General features: G+C 36.9%; 1 protein-coding gene across 1 annotated transcript in view; it reads right to left on the bottom strand.

Moving 5' to 3' along the window:
* Positions 1-22,874, bottom strand: part of LOC145983111 (mast/stem cell growth factor receptor Kit-like) — a 34,927-nt gene extending 12,053 nt beyond the window's left edge. The window contains exons 1-5 of the mRNA XM_083116389.1: positions 22,791-22,874; positions 10,903-11,053; positions 9,050-9,274; positions 3,780-3,969; positions 2,249-2,289 (exon numbers count right to left, since the gene is read on the bottom strand). Coding sequence (XP_082972515.1) covers positions 2,249-2,289; positions 3,780-3,969; positions 9,050-9,274; positions 10,903-11,053; positions 22,791-22,802 — 619 coding nt within the window. The 5' untranslated portion in view covers positions 22,803-22,874. The remainder of the gene's footprint in view (positions 1-2,248; positions 2,290-3,779; positions 3,970-9,049; positions 9,275-10,902; positions 11,054-22,790) is intronic.
* Between the last annotated feature and the right edge of the window lie 770 nt (positions 22,875-23,644).

Below are 23,644 nucleotides of genomic sequence, written 5' to 3'. Positions count from 1 at the left end.
CAAAATTGTGAAAGCTCTGGGTTATCATAAAGTGTGCACGCAGTGGATACCCAGGGTATTGACGGAGGACCAAAAGTTGGAGCGTATGGATGCTCCATTGAACATTTGTCACGTTACCATTTGGAAGGTAACGACTTCTTGCTGCGCATTGTTGCTGAGGATGAAACTGGGTGTCATCATTTTGAACCGAGTTCAAAGTCTTCCACTATGCAGTGGAAACACCCCTCATCTCCACGTCCCAAAAAGTTCAAGACGCAACCGTCTGCGGGGAAAGTTATGGCGTCTGTGTTCTTTGATCGCCATGGACCATTATTGCTCAACTTCAAGGAACCAGGACAGTCCATCAATGCCGCACACTACTGTGAGACCTTGACACAGTTACGGACAGCCATCCAAAACAAAAGGCCTTGTTTATTGACCGCTGGAGTCATTGTGTTGCATGACAATGCACGTCCACACGTTGCAAACCAAGTGCAGGATTTCAAGTGGGAAATGTTGCGATACCCGCCCTACAGCCCTGACCTTTCACCTTGTGACTTTCACATCTTTGGGCCTCTAAAGAAGGTTTTGAAAGGTCAGAGATTTCAGTCTGACTCTGAAGTTCAGGACGCTGTGCGTGATTGGTTTGAGATTCAGCCTTCGCAATTTTACATGGACGGCATTTGTAAGTCAGTGACACAGTGGGACAAGTGTCTCAACGCTCATGGTGACTTCTTCTGAACAATATTTTTACTGAGCGCTAACCATAGACGCCTCTAGACAGGGTACCAGTTTCAGCTCGAAATAAAATTTATTTCACGAATTATGACCACTGAACGGGTTTCAGTTGATCCCCCCTTATATAATAATCCATAGTTTTACCAATCCTAGGACACATGCCATCCCTTGCTTTACTTTACCATTGCCATTATCATGAACTTGTTTGCATTATCTGATGGAAGCAAGCTGAACTTGGTGAAAAATCAGAAATTCATTAATCAAAGTAAATAACTTCAGTTTCTATGTTGGTGCATAAGTGATGCCTTAAGAAAATAATAAACAGAATAAAGACACTGTTGAGAAAGGGAATTAGACATTAGAATATAAAAATAAACACGACAAATATATTCAAGATCAATGTCAAATGATTCACAAATAAATATTTCCAGCATTCCAGTTAAAGTAGATATCAATAAAATAAACATAGAGTGGACTCTTTTTAATTTGAACTTGTATAATTCAAATTATTCAGTAATTTGAACAGAACTTTATTCTCTTATTAAAAATTCATATGTAATTCAAATTTTTGAACCTTGTATTTGGATAATTTAAAGGCAGCTATCCAGAGACATGCCATAGGATAGAGAAAGTGTCTCTTCACTCCTCAATAATGTGGGATTGTGCACCCCTTTTGTGTACAGATGTTTGTTCTTGAACCCTCCCCCACTAGGCAATGATTTGTGAAAGTCTTCTTATCTACCCTCAATTGCATGTTGTGATTAGTCAGGGTAAATTGTTCGCAATGTCGAAGCATGGTACATATGCTAGCTTAACATTAGATCAAAAAGTAGAAGTCTAAGAGAAAAGGAAAGATGTGTGAGGAAGAAAAGTGGCATCGCTAAAGAATATAGGATACTGCTGAACACATTACCAACTTATATTAAAAATGAAAATACAATTATGGAGAACTGGATTCTACAAGGTGGAGGGAACAGGAAACGTACAAGAGACAGTGAATTTCCAGGCACTGATGAATGTATTTATAAGTAGTTCAAACAATCACGTGAGTTCAATAGGCAATGAAAGCGAAAGAGCTTGTACGAACCTTGTCTGAAGCTCTCAAAGTGGTTGAAAATTTAAGAAGATTTATTTTTAATCTCAAGCAAACATTAGTGATGACTTGTTTAACACAATAAATTAAGATTTTGTTCTACGTAAAAATAAACAAACAAAAGTCACATATTTCTTTAAGTTAGAACAAGTAGTTAATGTTATATGTGTGCGTGATTTTGTGTGTTACTACAGTCTACTTAAATGTATTTGTCACTTACTGGTAGCATTAACTATTGTCAGAGGAATTGTTTCGTGCTTGCACTATAGAATAAACTCAAACTATGGTAATTTTTATGGTATTGTCCACTGCATGTAGTTTTTGTATTGATTTTCTGTTTTTGTTTATTCAAATTTCAAATAATTCAAATTTTTAGTGTGTCCTTGGACTTTGAATTTAAAAAAGTCCACTGTATATTTCAAACTTGAGCTTATTTACCTGTTAATGGAGTACTGTTCATACTACTGTTGTCTAACAATCTAAAAATAGAAAATATATCAAATGAATCAATGCACATGATTATTATATAATATAAAGCCACCCCTTACACATTGCAACATGTCATGTTGGGATGTGGATAGGACATGGAGGAAACATTCACAATTTTGAAAATTTGTGGAGATGTAATCAGTACCACTCTTCAAGCATCTCTACCCCTCAGATAACCATTTATTAGAGGCTGGATGACCCCAGAGCTGATTTATGTAGGGTTATTGCTGAAAAAATTCCCACCGTAAATCACCAACCTCAGGAGCTGAACATGGATCTCCTGCTTGTCAGTGCTCTCTGAATCTCTGTGTTTGTGTGTGTGAGTGCATGTGCACATGTGCATGCATGGGTGCACACACACACACACCTTAAGATTTGTTATGAGTTATTATGGTTGCCAGATTTCTAAAATAAAAAAAAGGGACATACAGATTATATAGGCATGAATATAGTTAATTATTTATATTTTATAACATTTTTAAACGTTACAAAATCAATTGCTATTTAAAGCATTGTTAATCCCTAATTTTCAATATTTTGACAAAATATATTAATATTTGAGTGAACTCTTGGCGTCCTTTAAGAGGACATTGTTTTCCAACGCATTACTATAAAATTCAGAACATGAGTTATTCTCATTCACTTATTATTTCTTTAGCTAAATATGGGACAAATGGGCATCCCGAGAACATTTTCCGGGATACCGGGACATTTCTTTAAAAAAGGGGACAATCCCTTGCACGTCTGGCAACCCTATGAGTTATATGTGCAAATAGTCTTTACATTGTTAATATTCACATTTCACATAAACCACCTTTGAAATTTGATCAAGTAGGAAGAGTGAAGCAGTACACGCTGCTGGGAAGACTGGTAACTGCAGTCACTTTCCCCCTCCATATAATCCCGTTCCTCTGATGTGTTCATTGGTGGAGCCATCTCGCATCACTAGTTGTGCAGAGACTTGTTTTCATTCGACTGTTCCAGAGATAACTGAGACAGAGTGTAGGTAATTTCAACATACATACAGTAAAACCTCATTAATCAGGACTAACGGCGAGGGGGATAAGTTGACTGGTGTAACGAAAGTCCGGATTAACTGAAATAATCTAAAATAACAGTAGAAAGTGCATTAAAACTATGTTCATAGCAACAAAACACGTTTATTATGGTGTATTTAAAGGGCATAGGCCTAAATACACTATACGGTACAGTACAAAGTCAACGGGAAACAGAATTTTATAAGTGGTTGACTGCCTTTTCTTTGGGAAGTTCTCTTGTTCACTTCTAGCCACATTTAAAACCTTGCATTCTGCTTTCTTTTCTTTCTTCTTCTTTTTTTTTTTTTTTTTGCCTTTTGCCTGTCTGAATTAAGTGAAGTCCGGCTTATTGGGGTCCGGATTAATGAGGTTTTCCTGAATTTACAAAAAAATAGTGAAAACTGTAATCTATATGTACATTATTTGTCGTTAGATATTCTTACCTCACTTTCTGCATTGCACTTTCTATATCTTCTGCATGCTTTCTCTCAAAGTCATTTAATTTGACCTTACCAATGATGTTGTCAAATTTTTCTGTTAAGGGATCAACTTGACTCACAAAATCATTTCTATGCCGAAGCAAGTAGTTTTGTAAGTTTCCAAATTTACAATGTTCCAATATCAACAATAATTCTCCAGTAGAAAGAAAAAAACAAATGTATAAATGCTATCTCTCTCTCCCTCACACACATATACACAGACAAAAATGCACATCTATATTTTTACAGAAGAGAAGGGGAAAATATGATTATCAAATCATGTGAAAGAGTGAGTGACATATGAAATGTCTGGCAAAACAACCACCGCACACCAGCAGCTCGGGTCCATAACCATGGTTAAGCTTCACGTTTTGTGTGCAATGATGTGTTAGCTGTAAAGAGAATTTATCGCTTGAATGTCAAGCCATGTTAAGTACAGAACAATAGTGTTGCAATATGCAGAAATAAACACCGGAACAAGAACAAGCTCTACGTTGGAATGTTTACCATAGCCATGGGTGTCCAGAAGGGATGGAGGGCAAGGGGGGGCCATGCCCCCCCCCCCCGTGGAAAATGAAAGTCAACCAAAAATTATACATTTTTGACAATTTCATTTCAGCCACAACAATATTTATTAATTATTGTATGAATATGATAAATTCAAATTTAAGCAATGTTTTTTAAGGGAAGAATACTATTATTGGGGAAAATGTGCCTTGTTTGCCCCCCCTGGAAAAATATACCTTCCTTGGCCCTCCCTGGAAAAAATCCTGCGGACGTCCATGACCATAACCTGTGGAAAAGAAGATGCTGTAGCCACTAGCGGCCTCAAATGGCTGGACAGCAATTTTAAGTTACAAGGTTATGGGACACAGATTAAATGTATATGGATCCTGGCTCAAGAAATTCATAGTGTGATTTACTAAACTTGATCAAATTACATTGTATTATTTGTATTGCATTTTGTGTTTACATTGTAACAAATTGAAACAAAAAAATCTTATTCGTTTTAAATACTGGCTAATAGTTTTTATTTCAATTTATCTGAAGCCAGAAACTGTACGTGGATTTATAGCTTTTATAAGTAACTTACATCAGGAAATGCACATGACTAGGACCCGGGGTGGGGTATTAAATGAAGTCAGAATCCATTAAACTTAATAATGTAGTGGGAAAATACTGAAAATATTGTGAGGTTCTCTGCAATTATCCTAAGTTTCATTCACTATTACGTCAGATTTACACCTTTGTGGAATCTGTGTGGTGAATCCGTCTTGCATCACTACTTGCACAGAGACTGGTTTTCGTTTGCCTGCTCTAGAGATAGCTGGGACAGAGTATACACATTGATACATGTGTGTTTCAAACGACAAGTAATCTTGAAACTTCTGTACTCGATTGTTGATAGAGCAGGGGCTCTAATGTACCGAATGTTATTTTAATTTTTGACTCATTGTTTTGAGAAGCTAAAAAAAGGTAAAGAAATAAAAATAATTGAAACATTCTCATGCCCACACAAAAACATTTTTCCACAGTAATGTTCGCATGGCTATCAATTGTCAGCAGGATAAAAGAAGAGGGTATTATTGTTTTGTACCAGTTGGTAAGAATAGACGGCATCTGCTTTCAATTTCTTTGTCTACAATTTCCTTATCTGGCCATCGATAATATAAACTAATAGTTCAATATCAATATGTATATTCATCATTAAGCATTACAATAATGCAATAGATGTCATCCTTGGTACAAATATAAAACATAATACAAGAATAGTATAAACATAGAAATATAAGACATAATACAAGAATAGTATAAGCATAGAAATATAAGACAATACAAGAATAGCATATATATCTAAATATAAAACTAAAAACAAGAATAGCATAAACAAGCCTACATAAATAATAAATACATAGGGTGAGTATGGAGAGGATAGTATTACATATATTAAAAGTTCTAGAAAATTAAAGCTTCTTTTGAGTAGAAAACCTTTTCTCTTACCCAGTCTTGCAGCACACTTCTAAATTTTTCAAGAGGTGCATAATGGGCTGTCCCTGGCAGCCGGTTGAAGAGTTTTATTCCCATGTGTTTGTAATTATTTTGTACTTTGCTTAGCCTGGTTGATAGTGTGTCCAACTTATAACTGAATCTTGTGTTGTGTCTGTGTGCAGAGTGTACGAAGAATAAATTATAAAACAATTGATTATATGCAGGGCAATTATAAAATTATGGAGAAATATGTCATATTACAAAAAAAAATAAAGAAATATGTTGTAAAAACCTGAAATTGGTAAAATATGTCAAAATATGCCTTACCAAGTTCGTCTATTTCAGCTTGTTTTCATCAGATACATAAAGATCTCACAGTATTCAATCCGATGCCAAATAAAATACGTTATAACATAAGTCCTGGGCCCTACACATGACTGTGCTCTAATTCACATATTCAGTTTCTGACATTGTTCACTATCTGCATATTGCAACATTTATGGATAGATTTGTATTTCATTTCAATGGTTAAATTCACCTCTTACCGTCGTTTCATCATCACGAGGCAAACAAGGTAAACAATTTATTGCCCCGCCCCCCTCCCAGCACATGGGCCATTGCATTTTGGAAATATTATCGACTGTTTGTTCAAGGCAGGTACATACAGGTGAATCGTTTGGAGGCAGCAGGTAGATATTGGTTAGGAAGAGAAAAAAAGGCTGCATTGGAGACAGAATATTTCGAAAAATATAACCACAACTACTCCCTTGGTAAACACGAAATTCAGTGTAAAGGTGCTCAGACATAAATATGAGCTCATTGTGGCAGTAGTTATTCTCGCCGACTAATTATTTTTGCACTTGAAACATGTATTGAAACTGCTAGGTGAATAATGAAGAATTACCTTACCTATTGATAAGGTGAGTGTTGGAGAAGTTCCTAATGGTAAGAACACAGATGATGCCAGAGGGGTGTGAGGGGCTGCTTGAGCACTTGTTGTATTCAGGTCAGAACCCCCAGTTTTTATCTCAATAGTACTAAAAATTAAAATAATAAATAAACATATGCGAAAAGTTTAAGGATTCTTGTTGGGAAACCTGATGGTAAGGGACCTGTGCAAAGGCTAAGATGAAGATGCTATTGGGACTCAATTGGTTAATCAGCAGAACAGAGGCGTCTCCTGAATGCATGCAGTGCATGCTGCACATGCGTCAATTGTGGGGAAAAGGACAGCTTGCTCTGCGACGACATTAATGAGCATTTCTACATTCTAATTTCTTCATATAGGAGAAGTATTTATTTTATATGAGAGCGCTCAACTAAGCTTATACAAGGGTCGTTCAAGGTTGACCGGGATTTTCGTACGTAAAAAATCGATGAATAGCCGGATCATGATGAAACGTGCGGGTGACGTAATGTATTCCTTCGCGAGTAACTAGCGCCCGGCATGACGTATTTCGCGCATGCGCAACAGTTGCAGCGAACATGGCGGCAAGCAGTGTGTCTGTGGCTGTGGAGCAGCGGTGTGTAATCAAATTTCTCGTGAAGGAGAAAGTGAAACCAGCTGAGATTTTAAGACGATTGCAAGCACGGTATGGTGAACAAACGAAGTCGCGGACAAGAGTGTACGAATGGTGTGAGCAGTTTCGCGAAGGACGGGAGCTGGTGACAAATGAAGCGCATGGACACATTCGCCCGACTGCAGTCACACCAGTGAATATCGCACGTGTTGAGCAAATGATTCTTGAGAACCGGTGAGTAACAGTGCGGGATATTGCTGCCGAGGTGAATATCAGTGTCGGGAGTGTTGAGACAATCATTCATGACCACTTACGCTTCCGCAAAATCTGTGCAAGGTGGGTTCCCTGCCAGCTGACATTCGATCAGAAGTGGACATGCAGGATGGTCTGTGAACAGCTTCTGAATCGGTTTCGAGCAGAAGTTGATGAATTGTTGCAATCCATCATCACGTGTGATGAAACATGGTTGCACAATTCAACCCCAGAGACCAAAAGATGCAGCATGGAGTGGCGGCATAAAGGTTCCCCGCCCCCCAAGAAAAGCAAAACGCAGCCGTCCGCTGGAAAGATCATGGCAAGTGTCTTCTGGGACATGAAGGGCGTTATCCATGTGGATTTTCTGGACAAAGAGAGCACGATTAATGCCCAGTATTACTCCACATTGTTGAGTGGTGCTGTACGAAAGTCCATTCGCAAGAAAAGATCTGGGATGTTTTCGGGAAATGTCATTCTTCTCCATGACAATGCCCGCCCTCACACGGCCAATGTGACAACAACAACAACTCTGGCCGACATGCGCTGGGAAGTTCTGCCCCATCCCCCCTACAGTCCGGATTTAGCCCCCAGTGATTATCATTTGTTTGCACCCCTTAAAGACCATCTGGGAGGGAAGAAATTCACGACAGACGAAGCACTGCGGAGCGATGTCCTCCAGTGGCTACGGCAACAACCAAGTTCTTTCTATGCCAAAGGAATTCGGGAGCTGCCAGAACGATGGCAATGGTGCCTCGGCGCGCACGGAGAATACTTTGAAAAACTGACATAGTTTGGTGTTTCTTCTGCTACCTATTTCCTCTGCAGAAATGAAAGTCCCGGTCAACGTTGAACGACCCTTGTATTACATTTCTTGGATCACAATTGATGCATGCGTCACTTTAGGAGATGCCTCTGCAGCAGAATGAGGATGGATGTTGATTAGATGAGACAGATGAAGAGATGCTCAAAAATGCCCAAGCTGAGACTGCAATTTGGTAGCAAGATTGTGAAATCACTCAATGCGCTTGGGCACTGAGATGAAAGCTGCAGCAATGAATTAAAGTTGACATTTACAAATTGTCAGTCAGATATGGTTGCCCTAAAAGAGCAAAAAGTGGAAGTACAAAATAAACGTATATATTAACCTCATTGATCTTGATAATATGTAGCATGACAGGTAGAGGACCAAAAGAAATAAGGAAACTGAGAAAGAGGAGAGTATGCTAGAAAGTAATGTTTTGTATTTTGCAAAATAGCATAAACAGTAACAATGAATTGTGAATTGCAGTCAGCCCTTGAAGTGGAAATTGTTTAATAGAATGATGTTCCTTTGGTTTAACATAGACAATGAGACAGGCAGGGAGATGCTTTGATCGAATCTTCCTAGCTAGGAGGGGAGGGATATCATCCTCTTCCAACTTGAATCACTGATTGTAGTAGCAATTTCAGTTAATTTTTAAATTAACTCACCCCTTCTCAGATTTGTAGTTGAAGCTCCAAGCAAGTTTACAACATTGACATGTCTCCCAAGATAAATCAAGATCTTGAGCTCTGACATGAGCGCCTTCATATGTGAGCGATCAGCATGTGGCTTTATCATTTTCACTGCTACAGTAGTTTCAGCTTCCCCTTCAATAATGCCTTCAGCCATGGCTTTCACGACTCTACCAAAAGCTCCACATCCAAGCTGATATCCTGAAATAAATAAACATAGCCTGGAATTTTTGCATGAAATGCGTCAATAAATTTGTAGGATTATTGCAAGCACATCAGTTGCATCTGAAAATGTAACATGATTGGGCATGCTGTATCTGTGTTACTTACATATTCATAATTAATTTTCACTTTTATTATACATATATTTATTCTTAAATATCTTTTTATTTAGCACTGCATGTGACATTCGTTGTCACTTTCCAAACTGTACTCGCCATCACATCACACTTCAATCTCTTAATCTCTTTCTTTACTCTACATGATCACAGTCACTGACAGTTTCTTCATCAATTACATCATCATCTTCATCACTGCTGAAGTGCATGAAACAAATGAGTTCAGAATCTTTTCTGGATACAAGTATATTGTGCTACCATTAACCTGAACGAAATTAGTCGATCTGTATCTCATATATACAAACAGCAAGCTCAGACACAAAGTGGCACCAGGTGGAAGACTGTGGGCATCTGTATTCAGACAAAGAGGGAAGAAGCTTTTGAGAAGCTTAGAACCGCATACCTAATCACTTCCAAGATAATTTTACCCTCATGTATCTCACACTGATGTAGGGTTAATACCTATTCTGTTATCAGTAGTTGAAAAATTAGTTGATTTTAACAATCACCAATGATGCCTGGTCATTTTTTCAGGCTCTGAATAACATTGAAATTATGCAAAATACAGAATCTTAATTAATTGTGATTAAACTAAATTTCTTAATTAAAAGGTATTTTCATACTATGATTATTTCAAGTGAGGAACATTTAAAAAATGAGGGAGCTGAAGGCAAACACCAAAACAGAATACCAGAAGAACTTCACAAAGGTATGCTATAGCAGTGACATGAAATGTATATACAGTATTACAAGGTATAAATAATCTGAACAACTTTAAATTGTTTCAGAATTCAAATATCAGTTTTCATATCAATAGCCATCAGTAACGTCATCAGCTCAGCTGTAGATCACATCTATGGTGCTTCATGCTTAGGTTCAAAATCTTCAGTGTGACCAGTTTAATGTAACATGAATTCAAGGAATTTTGGGGGGTATTAAAATGGCATCCAGTTTTATATGCCATTGTCACTTAAATGCTCTTCTGAGATGGTGAATTACTATTGAAATGTGTGCAGAAATATCTTTGTACCTTTGCAATCGAATCAGTTTTTGCTAACTTCAACATGCAATGCCCCTTCCGATGGGCATTTGCCATTTTGGCACACTAGCGATCCTGGCAGAGCAACATAAGCATGAACAGTGGGAATAAAACTTCCAGAGTTTTTCTTTATATTGATGTCTTGTTCAATTTTCTATCATAAATAGTTACATCATAATAAAGTTGTTTCAGTCTTTCTGACTTGTCCTGTATTCATGAAACAATTAAGTAAAAAATCATATATTTCTTTTTTTGATTAAGTGATAAAAAATGAATACATTTGATAATAGACAAATTCTATAGAGAATTTGATTGAAAAACAGAAAAATGTAAACTTTGATATTAAACAAATAGTTAAACCTAGTCGCTCGCTGTTAATGTATTTGCAGAATTACATCAAATGTGGAATGCTCAGAAAGTACAGCAATCAATCAAAATATCTATCATCTTACCTAAAGTCAGTTTGTCCCTTGGAAATTCATAGCTCTTGTCGTAAGGCAGAAGATCAAGTTGATCATGTAGTACATGGCTTGGGTTAATATTCTCAACAGCACCTTTCTCAAATCTCTCAATCTCATCCAAGGTTAAGAGGTAGAGTGGCATCTTTTGTAAAACAAAGCAGTCAAATTACACACACACACGTATATAGCTAGCAAAATGAAATGAAGAAGTGTGCATTTGTAGTGAATTCTTTGTTTGAATAAAATACGGCAGTAGCTAGTTCATAGTGAATGGAATGCTACCTTTTCATGCATGCATGTAACCTCCAGAGCTTCAAGTGGAAATTCCTATTTGGGAGGTGGGGGTTGCTTGGACAAGTTTTTGGATTTGTGAAAGGATACTTGTATGATTCAGGAGAAAATGAAGCATGTAGAGTAATGCTTATGCAAATTATCCTAGCTGGAGAGGATGCTTGATGCAATCATTCACATAAATACCGTGCAAGGAATGGTAGCAACCATAAAATACCATCACACAACACTATTTGAGAAAGGACCAAACATCATAGCTATTTGTCCTTTCAGTAACATCTGAGTACAAAATAGAACACTGCAGACAGTTCCTTCACATAAAAAAGTTAGTGAAAAAATATTTACGAGAGCATTCTTAATAAATTTCTGACATACTTCCTAAGATATAGGTAACTCCTGCCAAAATGACATAAGATAAGATAAGATTTATTTCAATCACGAATCACTTATTTGCACATACATATATGATCTCATCCTGACTGTAGGGATTAACTAAACATGTGTGTATATGTTGTGGTGTAAATGTATTCTGTAACTAATTTTAGCAAAACTATAGAAAGCATGTAGAATCTCCAATCAGTCATACATTTTTTAATTCCATACATTTTAATGTCACAAATTGTTTTCATGCGTACATATTTGTAGAATATTTGGATAGATCTACCAAGTATAATACATTGAACAGATCAACCACTGTATAATGGTCAACAGAATGAAATAAATCAAATCAAATATTATGTGTAGATTTTCTATTTGTTTCATAACTAGCAAACAAATTAAAAAGAGACCTATATTACAAGAAAATAACCATATTAATAAATGTTATAGTATATTTCACCCAGCAAAAGGTAGGACCAGTGGTGTAGCACAGTGCCCTGGGGCACCCCTGCAACTAAAATATTGGGGGCCCCTTAGTAAAAAAAATATCGCGATGGCATCAGAGGCAGGGAGGTTATTTCAGTCGTTCACCGCCAGCCTGTCGGCCGTTCAGCGGACTCTTCATGCAACAGGTCCCGGCAAATTGCGTTCAGGAAGTCCGTAACAGAAACCGCTTGTTTTGTAATGTTTCCACTTTTCACAATTACAGTTACAATTACAATTGAAATAAGCACGTACCTTGTCGCAAGGATGCTGTGTGTGTGTGTGTGGAAAAGGTGTCCTCCCAAATACAAATATTTCTGGCACCTTATTTCTGACAGAAAATCTTAGATTAGTCATCGCTACTTTATCCTCAGTTGTCGCGACAGCGCCGGCAGCTTATCGGGGGTTGGGTGAGTTGTCTGTCAGCCGCGAGAGGGCGCTTCATACTGCACGTGTCGGCAGTGATGCCAACCGTAGGGACATGTCCCTAAGCATAGGGACTTTTCACTAAATTTCGCCCGCGTAGGAACGCAGGGACAGATTTTGCCAAATGAGGGAAAACGTAGGTACTTTTTTCAATCTTGGTAAATGACATTTTATGAATTAGTTTATCTGGATACTTTAGCGAAGAGGAGAAAAAAGAACTAACTAACAAATCTCCATCAGAATTTTGAAACATGTTATCGGTTACCAAAAACTTTCAAGGCAAGTTCCTTTTTGAAAACATTTCCACTCTCGCGAAAATAGTGCTAACATTGCCACATTCTAAAGCGGAAACGGAAAGAATATTTTCAATGTTAAGTGATACAAAAACAAAAAAAGGGCCTCCCCGATGGCGCAGTGGTAGCGTCGTCGCCTTGTAATCAAGGGGTCCCGGGTTCGATACCCGTGGAGGCACAAGTGGTTCGGATCCCACTTTAAACTGTAGGTCCAGTCCCGATTAGCCTTACTGTGCATAAAGTGGACTTAAAACACCAACTCAACTCAACTCAACAAAAACAAAAAAGGGAAATAAAATGGGACCAGAATTGTTAAAGACTGCAGGAAATACAGCATCACCAACCAACATCTATCTCTGCACAGCAGCAGCATGTATGACTTCAAATAACATAATCAACAGTAAACGACTCAACGTTATTCATTAGGGGTGTGCGGGATCCTTTACTTTAAAAAGTCGTTAATTCTCGACGCTTTCTGCCTTGTAAGTTTCTGGAACTTATCGAAAATTGTAAGTTTTTATTCTAGAAATGCAAAAACAATCACTTAAAGTGAAAATGACTTGTAAAATTCGAGATTTCCAGTGCTTCGGGAAATTTCGAACATTTCCCGTCCCGAAAATTTTCCGACTTGGTCGGGAAATTGCAAATTTTTCAGTCCCGAATGTCGGGATTTAAAAAAATTACCGTCCCGATCCCGATCCCAAAAAATTCTGTCCCGCACACCCCTATTATTCATTAAGGCAAGAATTTCCAATACCGGACCCTTCTGTAATTTCTATGCTACATCTTATACTCACGAAATAATTATTCGTGATGATTTATCTCAAGTTAACATGTTGGGGTGAGGGGGAAAAAATGTTAATTAACGTGTAAAAGTTGTAAAATAAGCATTTCAATTCTCGCAATGATTCTCCGTATACAAGTATGGTAGCCATATTTGTTGATATGAACAAATTACAATTAGTTACGCTGTCTACAGCGTTGCCACACTGTTGATTTCATACTTGGAGAGCATGGATTGTATAAGAATAGCGGAAGAGAACAGTAAAAAAGTTGTATATGTTATACAGATTGTTAGGTGGAGTGTGCAGGAGGGCTAATTAATAAACTTATTCATTTCAGTATATTGCCCAAAGAACATGCTTACATGTGACAGCGACAATCACGATGTAGAAGAACTGATTTGATTACAGGTAAATTTGGCAACATTACATCAATCATAAAATTGCAGGATACGAAAATGGCGTCTTCGATGATGTTAAAGTGATACGAAAAAATATTTTTTATCGGTTCGTAATCACAATTACCGCAAAACCATTCAGGAATAGCCCCACTGAGCATTCTCGGTAAGGTTAGGTTAAGTTAGGTTAGGCAAGGCAAACATAGTTAAAATTTGGGCTCGAAAAACGGGTAGCCCAACAAACCATTGATGGATAGCCCCACGAACCATTCAGGTACAAAAAAGGTAAAGTGTTCCCCTGTGCATAGCACCACGCCATGAAGACGTATAGGGGGTGTGAGGGTAACGCCCCACACTTTCTTGATCTGGTCGTGAGTGGGGGTGATGTGATCAGCATCACGCCCCTGACCGCCTTTACCCCCCAGGGTTTCCCCCAGGTACCCATGTTATTCGACGCTGGGTAGGCGCCGGGTCCGCTTCCAGGTACGGTTAGGTTAAGTTAGGATAGGCAAATGTAAATTCGCTCCTTCATTAATTGTGGAAGCACCGAGCAGAAAGATTTGGTAAGTAAATGTGTATATTTTATCTTCTGTTTTGCATGCTCATGAGGTGATAATTTTTTTAGTCGCTTTACTTGGCGTAGGGACATTTGGTCAGTTGTAGGGACATTTTGACTACGTCTGTAGGGACATTGCCGAAAAATGGTTAGCAACACTGTCGGCTACAGACTAGTCAGTGTACGTTCAAGTTCACTTCTGTTTGCGTTTATCAGTACGCGTGATGTTTATACTGTGTTGCTACTCATGGCCAGTGCTTTATTGTGTGTTAATTGTTATTCATTCATTAGTTATGTCAGGCCTCCCGCACTGGTGCAAAAATCCGAACAAGGTTAATTTCGGAATTCATTTGTTCGTGCATTAATTAACCAGCTACCAGTCGGCACCACCATCGATGTTAAATCCTGATTTTCTCATTAAAAATTTAGTTTATGTATCTATTAATCAATGATGATCACTTGTACGTGATTTTGTATTTTATTAAATGCCTTTGCCTTCTTAAACATGTATAAGAAAAATCGTATTTTTAAAGTCACTAGTTCTACATGACGTAACATCGTTCCATATGATCTGTCATGGACGTACACCAACTATTTTAATAAGGATGTAGAAGAACAAAAAATAAAAACAATTGCTTATTGTGCAGATTTTTATTGTAAAAACTGTCAGAAGAGGAATCCAGAGCTGTGTTCGTGTTCTGTCATATCCTGAAAGGTTAGTTATTTATGAATTCTGTTCGCTCTTTATGTAAAAATAATTTCCGTAAAGTTAGTTTCCACGGAGAATAATTCCTAGCAAGTCTTCGTATTCTGTATTTTGCTTCATTTAAGTAAAAGGACATGTGTTAAAAAAAACGTCTGAAAGATTAAAGGTTCGATTTTGTAACTTAATGTTATTTATAAGTTACACAGGAGGATAGGAAGCCAACGAGAATAGTAGGAATGACTTGAAGTTTGTTTGAAGTTCGGAAAAGCTCATTTGTGCATGTTATAATGCAGAAAGTTGCAAGTTATCGCGCTCCTATTCGCTTCTGCATGAAGTTTATTTCTTCTATCATTTAAAACTGAGATGAAAAAAGCGTGTAAATATTAAAGCTATGAAACCTAAGGTAACGGTTCCTATCGTTCTATGATTTTTTAAAAAATTCTCTTAGCAGGAAGACTAATTATCGTAGAATTTTAGCAATCATTGTCACACAAAATTTGAACCTTTCTTAAAGTAATTAGCAGTCTTTGGATTTTTTTTAAAAAAAATATTTATGTTGAAAAAACAACTTAAAAATTACCTTACGCAAGCTTGCACGCTTCCCAAGGACAATGTATTTTCCATTGACAAGGGACTGTAAGTATCGTAGACTAGTGGGAATTAATGAAGAAGTAAATTCGAACCTTAGTAAAATGAATTTAGGTAAGTTATTTATAATGCTAAGAGAACCAAACCTGGCCTGCCTAACCTAACTACGAAGGCATAGTTTTGGAAACGAAATGAGTGTAACTAACCTACATGTGCAATATATGCAAAATATTTTACGAACATTTACACATGTGTTACTGTAAAGAAAAATCCTTTCTCACTGGTGCCACGGGAGGAAGATTTTGTGTTTCAAATCGCATTTTAATCTATGTGCTTTAATCCAACCCTACAGAATTATGGATGTTACTCCTATTATTAATAATAATATATTTTGTTGATGGAATCATCTAATTATACCTGTAGTTAATATTATTGCTGTAATAGCTCTTGTTGTTGGTCATGGGCTTTGATCTACTAGATGGTATGGGTGATTTTGATTTGTTGACATATTTCCTGGCCTGGTATGTTCTTCAGAAATATAAAAAAAGGTAAAGAAAAAGTAAAGTGCTCCCCTGTGCTTAGCACAACGCCATGAAGGCGTATAGGGGGTGTGGGGGTAACGCCCCACACTTTCTTGATCCGGTCGTGAGTGGGGGTGATGTGATCAGCATCACGCCCCTGACCGCCTTTACCCCCCAGGGTTTCCCCCAGGTACCCATGTTATTCGACGCTGGGTGGGCGCCGGGGCCGCTTCCATCGTTAGAAAAGTTCCCGGATTTGAACCGGCCGGGGATCGAACCCGGGACCTTGAGCATGTTATCGTCTGAGCCACCGCGGCCACCTCCTTCAGAAATATGTTGTGTCATAACATTTTTCTTGAAAGCACTCCCGGGAATAGATTCCATGATCCATTTAATGACAAAAATTGCATTGTTAGCCAGTTGTAGGTTAGGCAGTAAGCTTCAGGGACTCTTTCTAAAAGATAATGTGGTAAAACTTTGCTTCATATGTTAGGAAGTTTAGTGCAATATCTATAATATTCCTTTATTTGCATTACCACACTGTATGGTGCCATAAGAAGTAGTTACGATGAGAAATAATGTGAAAATTGAGTAAAAATAAATCAATTGAATTTGCGCAATTGTTGAAGGAGCTATCATAGAATGGACCCTTATACATTTGACACTACTTTATTCAACAGATACAAATAGTGATCTAATGCATATTCATTTTCAGTAACTTTTCTTTGTGTTGACACGCTTTGACCTTAGCTCACTAACAACTCTTGCATCTTGGAATTTATCTTTGTTGAGTGACATAAAATGCAGAATGCTTTGTCTTGCATAGTTATATGTTTCTAAAATAATTGTTTGTCTTTTATTTTTCTCGTAGAGCTGAGATATAGTTGGAGAAAATATGGCGAAAGAACTTGAGGCACAAAACATACAAAAGTTACAGAGTTTGTGGAGACAATATTTCAGAGAAAATGTTTATGAATTCTAATAGAAATAAGTTAGTGCATGATGCATACCCAGATGTAGAACCAAGTAAGTATATTGCATTTCTTATGGAATAACATTGTTATCAGTTATGTGGCTCATGCATAAGAAATTGTATTTTCCCTTTTCTGCATTAAAAAAAATATATGCTTTAGAGATAAATTTTGCTTAAAGTACATAACACCTAACAACACGATACATTGCTTGAGGATGTTAGAAACAAATTTATTTAATGTTTCACTAAATATTCCAAGCAGGATGGATGAAAAAGATATGATTTTCAGCTAAACAGTCCTGTAAAATATTTGAACAGTTTGATTAAAGGAAATAAAATGCACATATTTTTCTGTTTGTGACTGTACGTGCATATGTGAACCTACTATGGAAATGTTTATTGAGTGTGTTAATGATGCTTTAATAATTTCAGTAACTTTTATTCCAGTGAAAGTCTGTAGGACCTCAAAGAGATTATCATACCTTATGCAAAATATATTAATTACTAGTGATTCAATAAATATATATATACCTGAATAGCAACGTGTTTGTTTATTTTCCCTTACATTTGTTATTAGCAATAGAATATAATGTTTTACATTTCCACAGTATGAGTATTAAATCATTAAGAGTAATGTACTTACTCTGAAACTGTTCTCTTCTTCTGGAGTATTTCAACATGTAAATTCATTCTTGGTGAAGTATAACATGTCACCATAGTGAGTGTCCGACCAAGAAACCTATCAGTATGACACAATGGTTTGTCTAATGGAATTTCATTAACAATATTATGATAATATTCAATACAGTGGAAATTATTTGATGTAGGGTTTTAAGGATTTCTTATAGTCTTTTACTTTATATTCCATATGTTTAATGCTAACAATATAATTTATATGTGTAATTGGAAGTAAGATGCTTGAAATAAATTTTGGGACTTGTAGGCATAATGACCATATTGGGCCATTCAATGTATGTGAGGAAGAATCCTCTTATCTAATATCCGTACTTGAGTTTGAACTGTTCTTTTAGGTCTACTTTATGCACAGAAAGGCTAATTTGGTTGAAACTACCGTTTAAAGTGGGATCCGAAACACTATGGGTCTCCACTGGGTATCGAACCCATACCTGAGTTAAAAAATGGGTGTGAAGAGCCCCTTGAGAAAGGTTGAAACTGAAATGTTATAAAGACTTGCAAAGGATATACACAAAACTACGAACTTCCTCAGAGACAGTATAAGAGCGCAGCTCTTCTCAAAAAGGTAATGACATTTCTTAAAGTGCTTTCATTATCTCCCAACCTGGTCAATAATTGGTAAAATCAAAAGTTTGAGGAAAGTATAATCTACACATTAGGTAGGAATAAGCCAATCACTTAACATTTAGACATGACACATTGGATGGTCTAGCACTTGCAGCAAATCATCATGAGTGAGACACCTATGTTCAATACGAGGCCAAGTTAAATTTACTTCTTGATGGAAGGGATGATATGAGAAACATGCACCAATGATCGACCTGATAGTGTGAAGCTTGAAATAATGATTATTTATTAACTCCTTATGTTCACTTTCTTTTAGACTGACTAGAAACATGTGTGACATTATTTAGAAGTAGCAGGGATTTTGTCAATATGGCATCCACTATGAGTGAAATGTTGCTGTTCATTGGTTCATTTCCAAGTGGCATATGTCACATGTCACTTTGGTATGAAATCTCTCTAAATTGCAAAAAATACTGTTGGTTTCTTTGTCATCAGCTGGAAATTTGCACATTTCTTTTGTTTTTTAATTAGCTTTAAAAAATTCCTGTGCAATATTTATTCTGAATGCATGGATTGTATCATCTTCAGTACTGTATTAAGTATATGAATATATAAAATACATATCTGTGCAGGATAAGATCTGTCAGTGGTGTATTTTTAATTCCATTGTGTATGTATTTAGGAGTGGGGGGCTGGGTGTGTGCTTATCTAGCTTGATCCTACATACTCAATGACGGCTTTGTTTTTTATTCTAAGACATTCATATTTCGAGTCCATATTTTTGTGTAACTATGAAATATGTAATGCCATATGATGAAATTGTAGTCAATATGTAGAGTGGTTCCAGTAAGTAACTTCGAACAAAACTCGCTTGTATGACATATTTCTACTCCCATTCTAGATTAAAAATTAGGGATTTTTGACAAATACTAAAATGAATAAGCATGCAGTGATTAGTTAATAATATATCTTACAAACATTCACACGTTTTTAGAAATGGGTTGAAATTACTCTCATGCAAACCAGAAAAGTGAAATTTCATACAACTTCGATTGATTGATTGATTTGGTGTTTTAAGTTAACTTTATTCACAGTAAGGCCAATCGGGACTGGAACTACAGTTTAAAGTGGGATCCGAACCACTATGCGTCTCCATATAGGTACAACTTCGAGATGGGGTGGTTGCTATAGGCATTCTAGGTTAACTTGTGTAAGGTGTGAACTTTTCTTACTCTATTTTCCTATAACTATTCATTATCACCGTCATAGTGGTTTTTACAGAGAAATAGACTGATAGAATTAAAACAATTACAATTTTATTCCAGAAATTATTCTGTTTGATAACTTCCCCAATGAGCTGTGTCACTCATAACTATTATTTTATTCTATTCTCTCATGGCAGATGGCACTGAACTAGTTTCTATGTCGTCCCCAATTTTCTTAGGATGGTGGTTAAGTTTGGAAAACAAGTACTGACTGACTATATGTATATATCTTTTATTCCAGTATATTTCATACCTACAAGCCGCCAGCCGATTTGTAATGGTTTCGTTAGATAAATAGCGTTAATGTTCCATCAGTAGTTTTTAATAATACATTTTATGATTTATTCTTATTTCCTGAGACAAAACCTTCGAATCCTGTCTTTTGTTTCCCTGGCATTTTCAGCATCAAATCCCCCCCCCCCCTCCTCAGGGTACTCCACTGATATCAATTGCAGAGAAAGTGAATGCATTTGTCTTTCGTTTTATGATGCCATAGACAGATGAATGGAATTTTCTACGTTGGTAAATCAGAAGTGTCTACATCTTGCGATTGAATATGGTAGTCCTACACAAGGGAGAAAATTACAGTGGCGGCACCAGAAACAGTTGCTGGTATTAAGTGTGCTGTATCCTGCAGATTTCCACCCACGTTAAACTGTGCAGCAATTGTTATGAAGAGAAAGAGACAATTTGGGAAATGTTGCAACATGGCTCCAGCGCCCTTTAGAACACTTTTGGTAGCGCAATGATCCACTCAACCCACCCTTCCATTCCTGCCTTTATTTTCTGCTAATAATTGGACATATCTCGTAAGGTCGTAGTATTTATTTTATTTAAGTGCATATAAATGTTCTACAAGGATAAATACCATTGTTCGGTTGTCCTGGGTTCGAATCCCTATTAGAGCTTTCTTTGTGTCATCAATTTTTCATAGCATCGTCGCGATTAGCCTAAAATTGGAAAAATGCGACGCTAAATAAACAACGACGAGGGAGGGGTAAAACGCATTGATCTACGAACAAAGTAATCGCTGTAGAGTTTACACAAGATAAAATCGCGATTTGCCCAAAATGTCAGAAAAGCAACGCATAATAGGGAGAATACGACATAAAAATACTTATTACCACAGATAATACACGGACCATTTTTCATGCACAACGGAATGATTTACGTGCTGGAATTTCAGGAACTTGAAATTATTTTCGTATGTTGTGCTTCTGGGCTACTTATTCTGTATATCTCGTAACTTAGATGTAGAAATCATTCAAACGTAACGTGCATTAACTGAACAATGGTATTTATCCTTGTAGAACATTTTTATGCACTTATATAAAATAATTAATTCGACCTTACGAGATATGTCCCGAATTATTAGCAGAAAATAAAAGCAGGAATGGAAGGGTGGGGTGAGCGGATCATTGCGCTGAGACGCATTCAACTGTCATTGCCAAGAGTAAGATATGATTGGCGGAGAGGTTGCTATGACAACGCTTTACGTTTCGAAACAGCCGTAGGGTGGCTCCACATGTCCGGTTTGGTATACGCACAGATTACAAAGGAGAGATAGGAAGTAAGCGATCTTATTAATCTGTGGTTATGTCGTTAAACAAATATAGTCTTGAACAGAGAGTTTTTATGTACGATAATTACGTGAAAACGAATTCTTGCAGAAAAGTGGTCAGGGAATTACGATAGACCGGATCTCTTGAACCTAAGAAACGTGTTGTATTGCTGTTAAAGGAGGTCATTTTCAACATCTCTTATAACACAGGAGGTTAGTGATCATCATTATTATTACCTTTAAATATCATTTTACGCTTTCGGTTTGCTTTATGCGCCGGGATGCTGTCTTCCCTTTCTGACAACTGACGATAAAGTAGCGATGTCTAATCTAAGATTTTCTGTCAGAAATAAGGTGCCAGAAATATTTGTATTTGGGAGGACACCTTTTCCACACACACACAGCATCCTTGCGACAAGGTACGTGCTTATTTCAATTGTAATTGTAACTGTAATTGTGAAAAGTGGAAACATTACAAAACAAGCGGTTTCTGTTACGGACTTCCTGAACGCAATTTGCCGGGACCTGTTGCATGAAGAGTCCGCTGAACGGCCGATACGCTGGCGGTGAACGACTGAAATAACCTCCCTGTAGATGTACAACAGTTAGCTAGCCCCCTTTGAAGTGTTTAACAATTAAAAGAAAGCTGAACTACCTTGTCACACTAAAGCTAAAAATCGAAAATAATCTGTAACACTTAACAGGTGTGGACTACGTGGGAAATTTGTCTCAGTTCTTATTTGAATATGAAAAGTCTTGAGCCCCCTTTGAAAATATTTCGAGGGAAGTTACATTTTAAATACCACACATAAAACTAATATTAGTGGTAAAAGTTCATGAATTACCAAGTTTTCTTGCTTGTGTGGCAATAAAGAACAGACTGTCCGAGCAACTGAATTTTCTTACTAGATTCATAATTGCAGACAATTTATACTCTAAAATATTGCGACAAACAGTATATCTATAAAGGTGTGAGATGAGGGACTTTTTTCCCCCTATTTTAGGGGATCTACAAGTAAATAAATTAATATGGCATTTCTCTGGCCCCACAGATTAAGTTGCCAGGGCCCCTTAGATTGAGCCAGTACGCCCCCGCTTATAATAGCAGACATTGTCTTATAATATGTTACTGGGAACCCACTCGACCACCTTCCACATGAAAATAAATAAATAGAAAGAAAGTAGACGTGTTATTTGTGGTGTCCACTGACTCGTAAATTACAGTAACTCTGTTTATACGTATTCTAAGTTCACCGATCGGAAGTTTCTATTTAGTGAATTTCAAGTTCAAATGTTGTCATTATTAACCTACATTGCGGGGGTTGCAGGGGCGGCCGCTATGCCACTGGGTAGGACTTAATATTCTTAAATTTAAAGATATTGTTTCTTAAATACCTGTGGCCTCATTACGATGAATACACAAGCCAGTAGACAGATAATTATGATAACTGCAACTATGACTGTTGCTATAATTGATGGTTTAATAGTTGTTGGAACTAGGTAAACAAAAAAGAGAGAATGCTCTTATACATTATTTGATTTCTCAATATATAAGTATTGAACATGCTGCAAAACAAAATAAAATAGGAAATTCACATAATTAAATACACCAGTACTTCATTCATGCACTTTAAATGTTCAGTGATAAGCACACTCAAGCCTGTACTGAGAATTTTTTTTGAAGGGGATTAGACGTGACTACCAATGCTATGGTAGTATTGCAGGTAGACATACAATTATAATGTTACAATATTAGGGGTCCACAGTAACAGAAAAAATTCAACTCGCCAATAGACTCCCACCAACCCAACAATCAGGAACACAGTCGCTTCCAGACAAAAGCTGTCACATGGCATACAGCTTTGTGCTCATTGTTTACATTCAATTCCCAGAAGTATTCCACAAATTAACAATGTTTTCAATTTCCTTTAATTTTCTCATACCAGCACTATTGAACAGCCATGATAATTCTATGTATAGAATATCACATATTTATAACTTAAATGGTACATGTTAGCAATGATGAAGAACTGTCCCAACTTGCATAAATGATTATAAAACAAAAATTGCCAAATATTGAAGACTGCAGACTTCTGGGATCTACGTCTCTCCACAAACAACCCATTAATTTATGTAAGAACGAAATCAAATTTTTTGCAAAATCTGAAAAATCATCAATGTTATTTTTCGTACGTTTTTATAGGTTCACATTAAAATATTTCTTTGTTCGAGGGAGAAGGGGGAAAAAC

Source organism: Lepisma saccharinum, unplaced genomic scaffold (genome assembly GCF_977018435.1).
Source record: "Lepisma saccharinum unplaced genomic scaffold, izLepSacc3.1 HAP1_SCAFFOLD_655, whole genome shotgun sequence".
Lineage (NCBI taxonomy): Eukaryota > Metazoa > Arthropoda > Insecta > Zygentoma > Lepismatidae > Lepisma > Lepisma saccharinum.
Note: the sequence above shows the minus strand (reverse complement) of the source record. Positions and strands in the feature narration are given on the sequence as shown.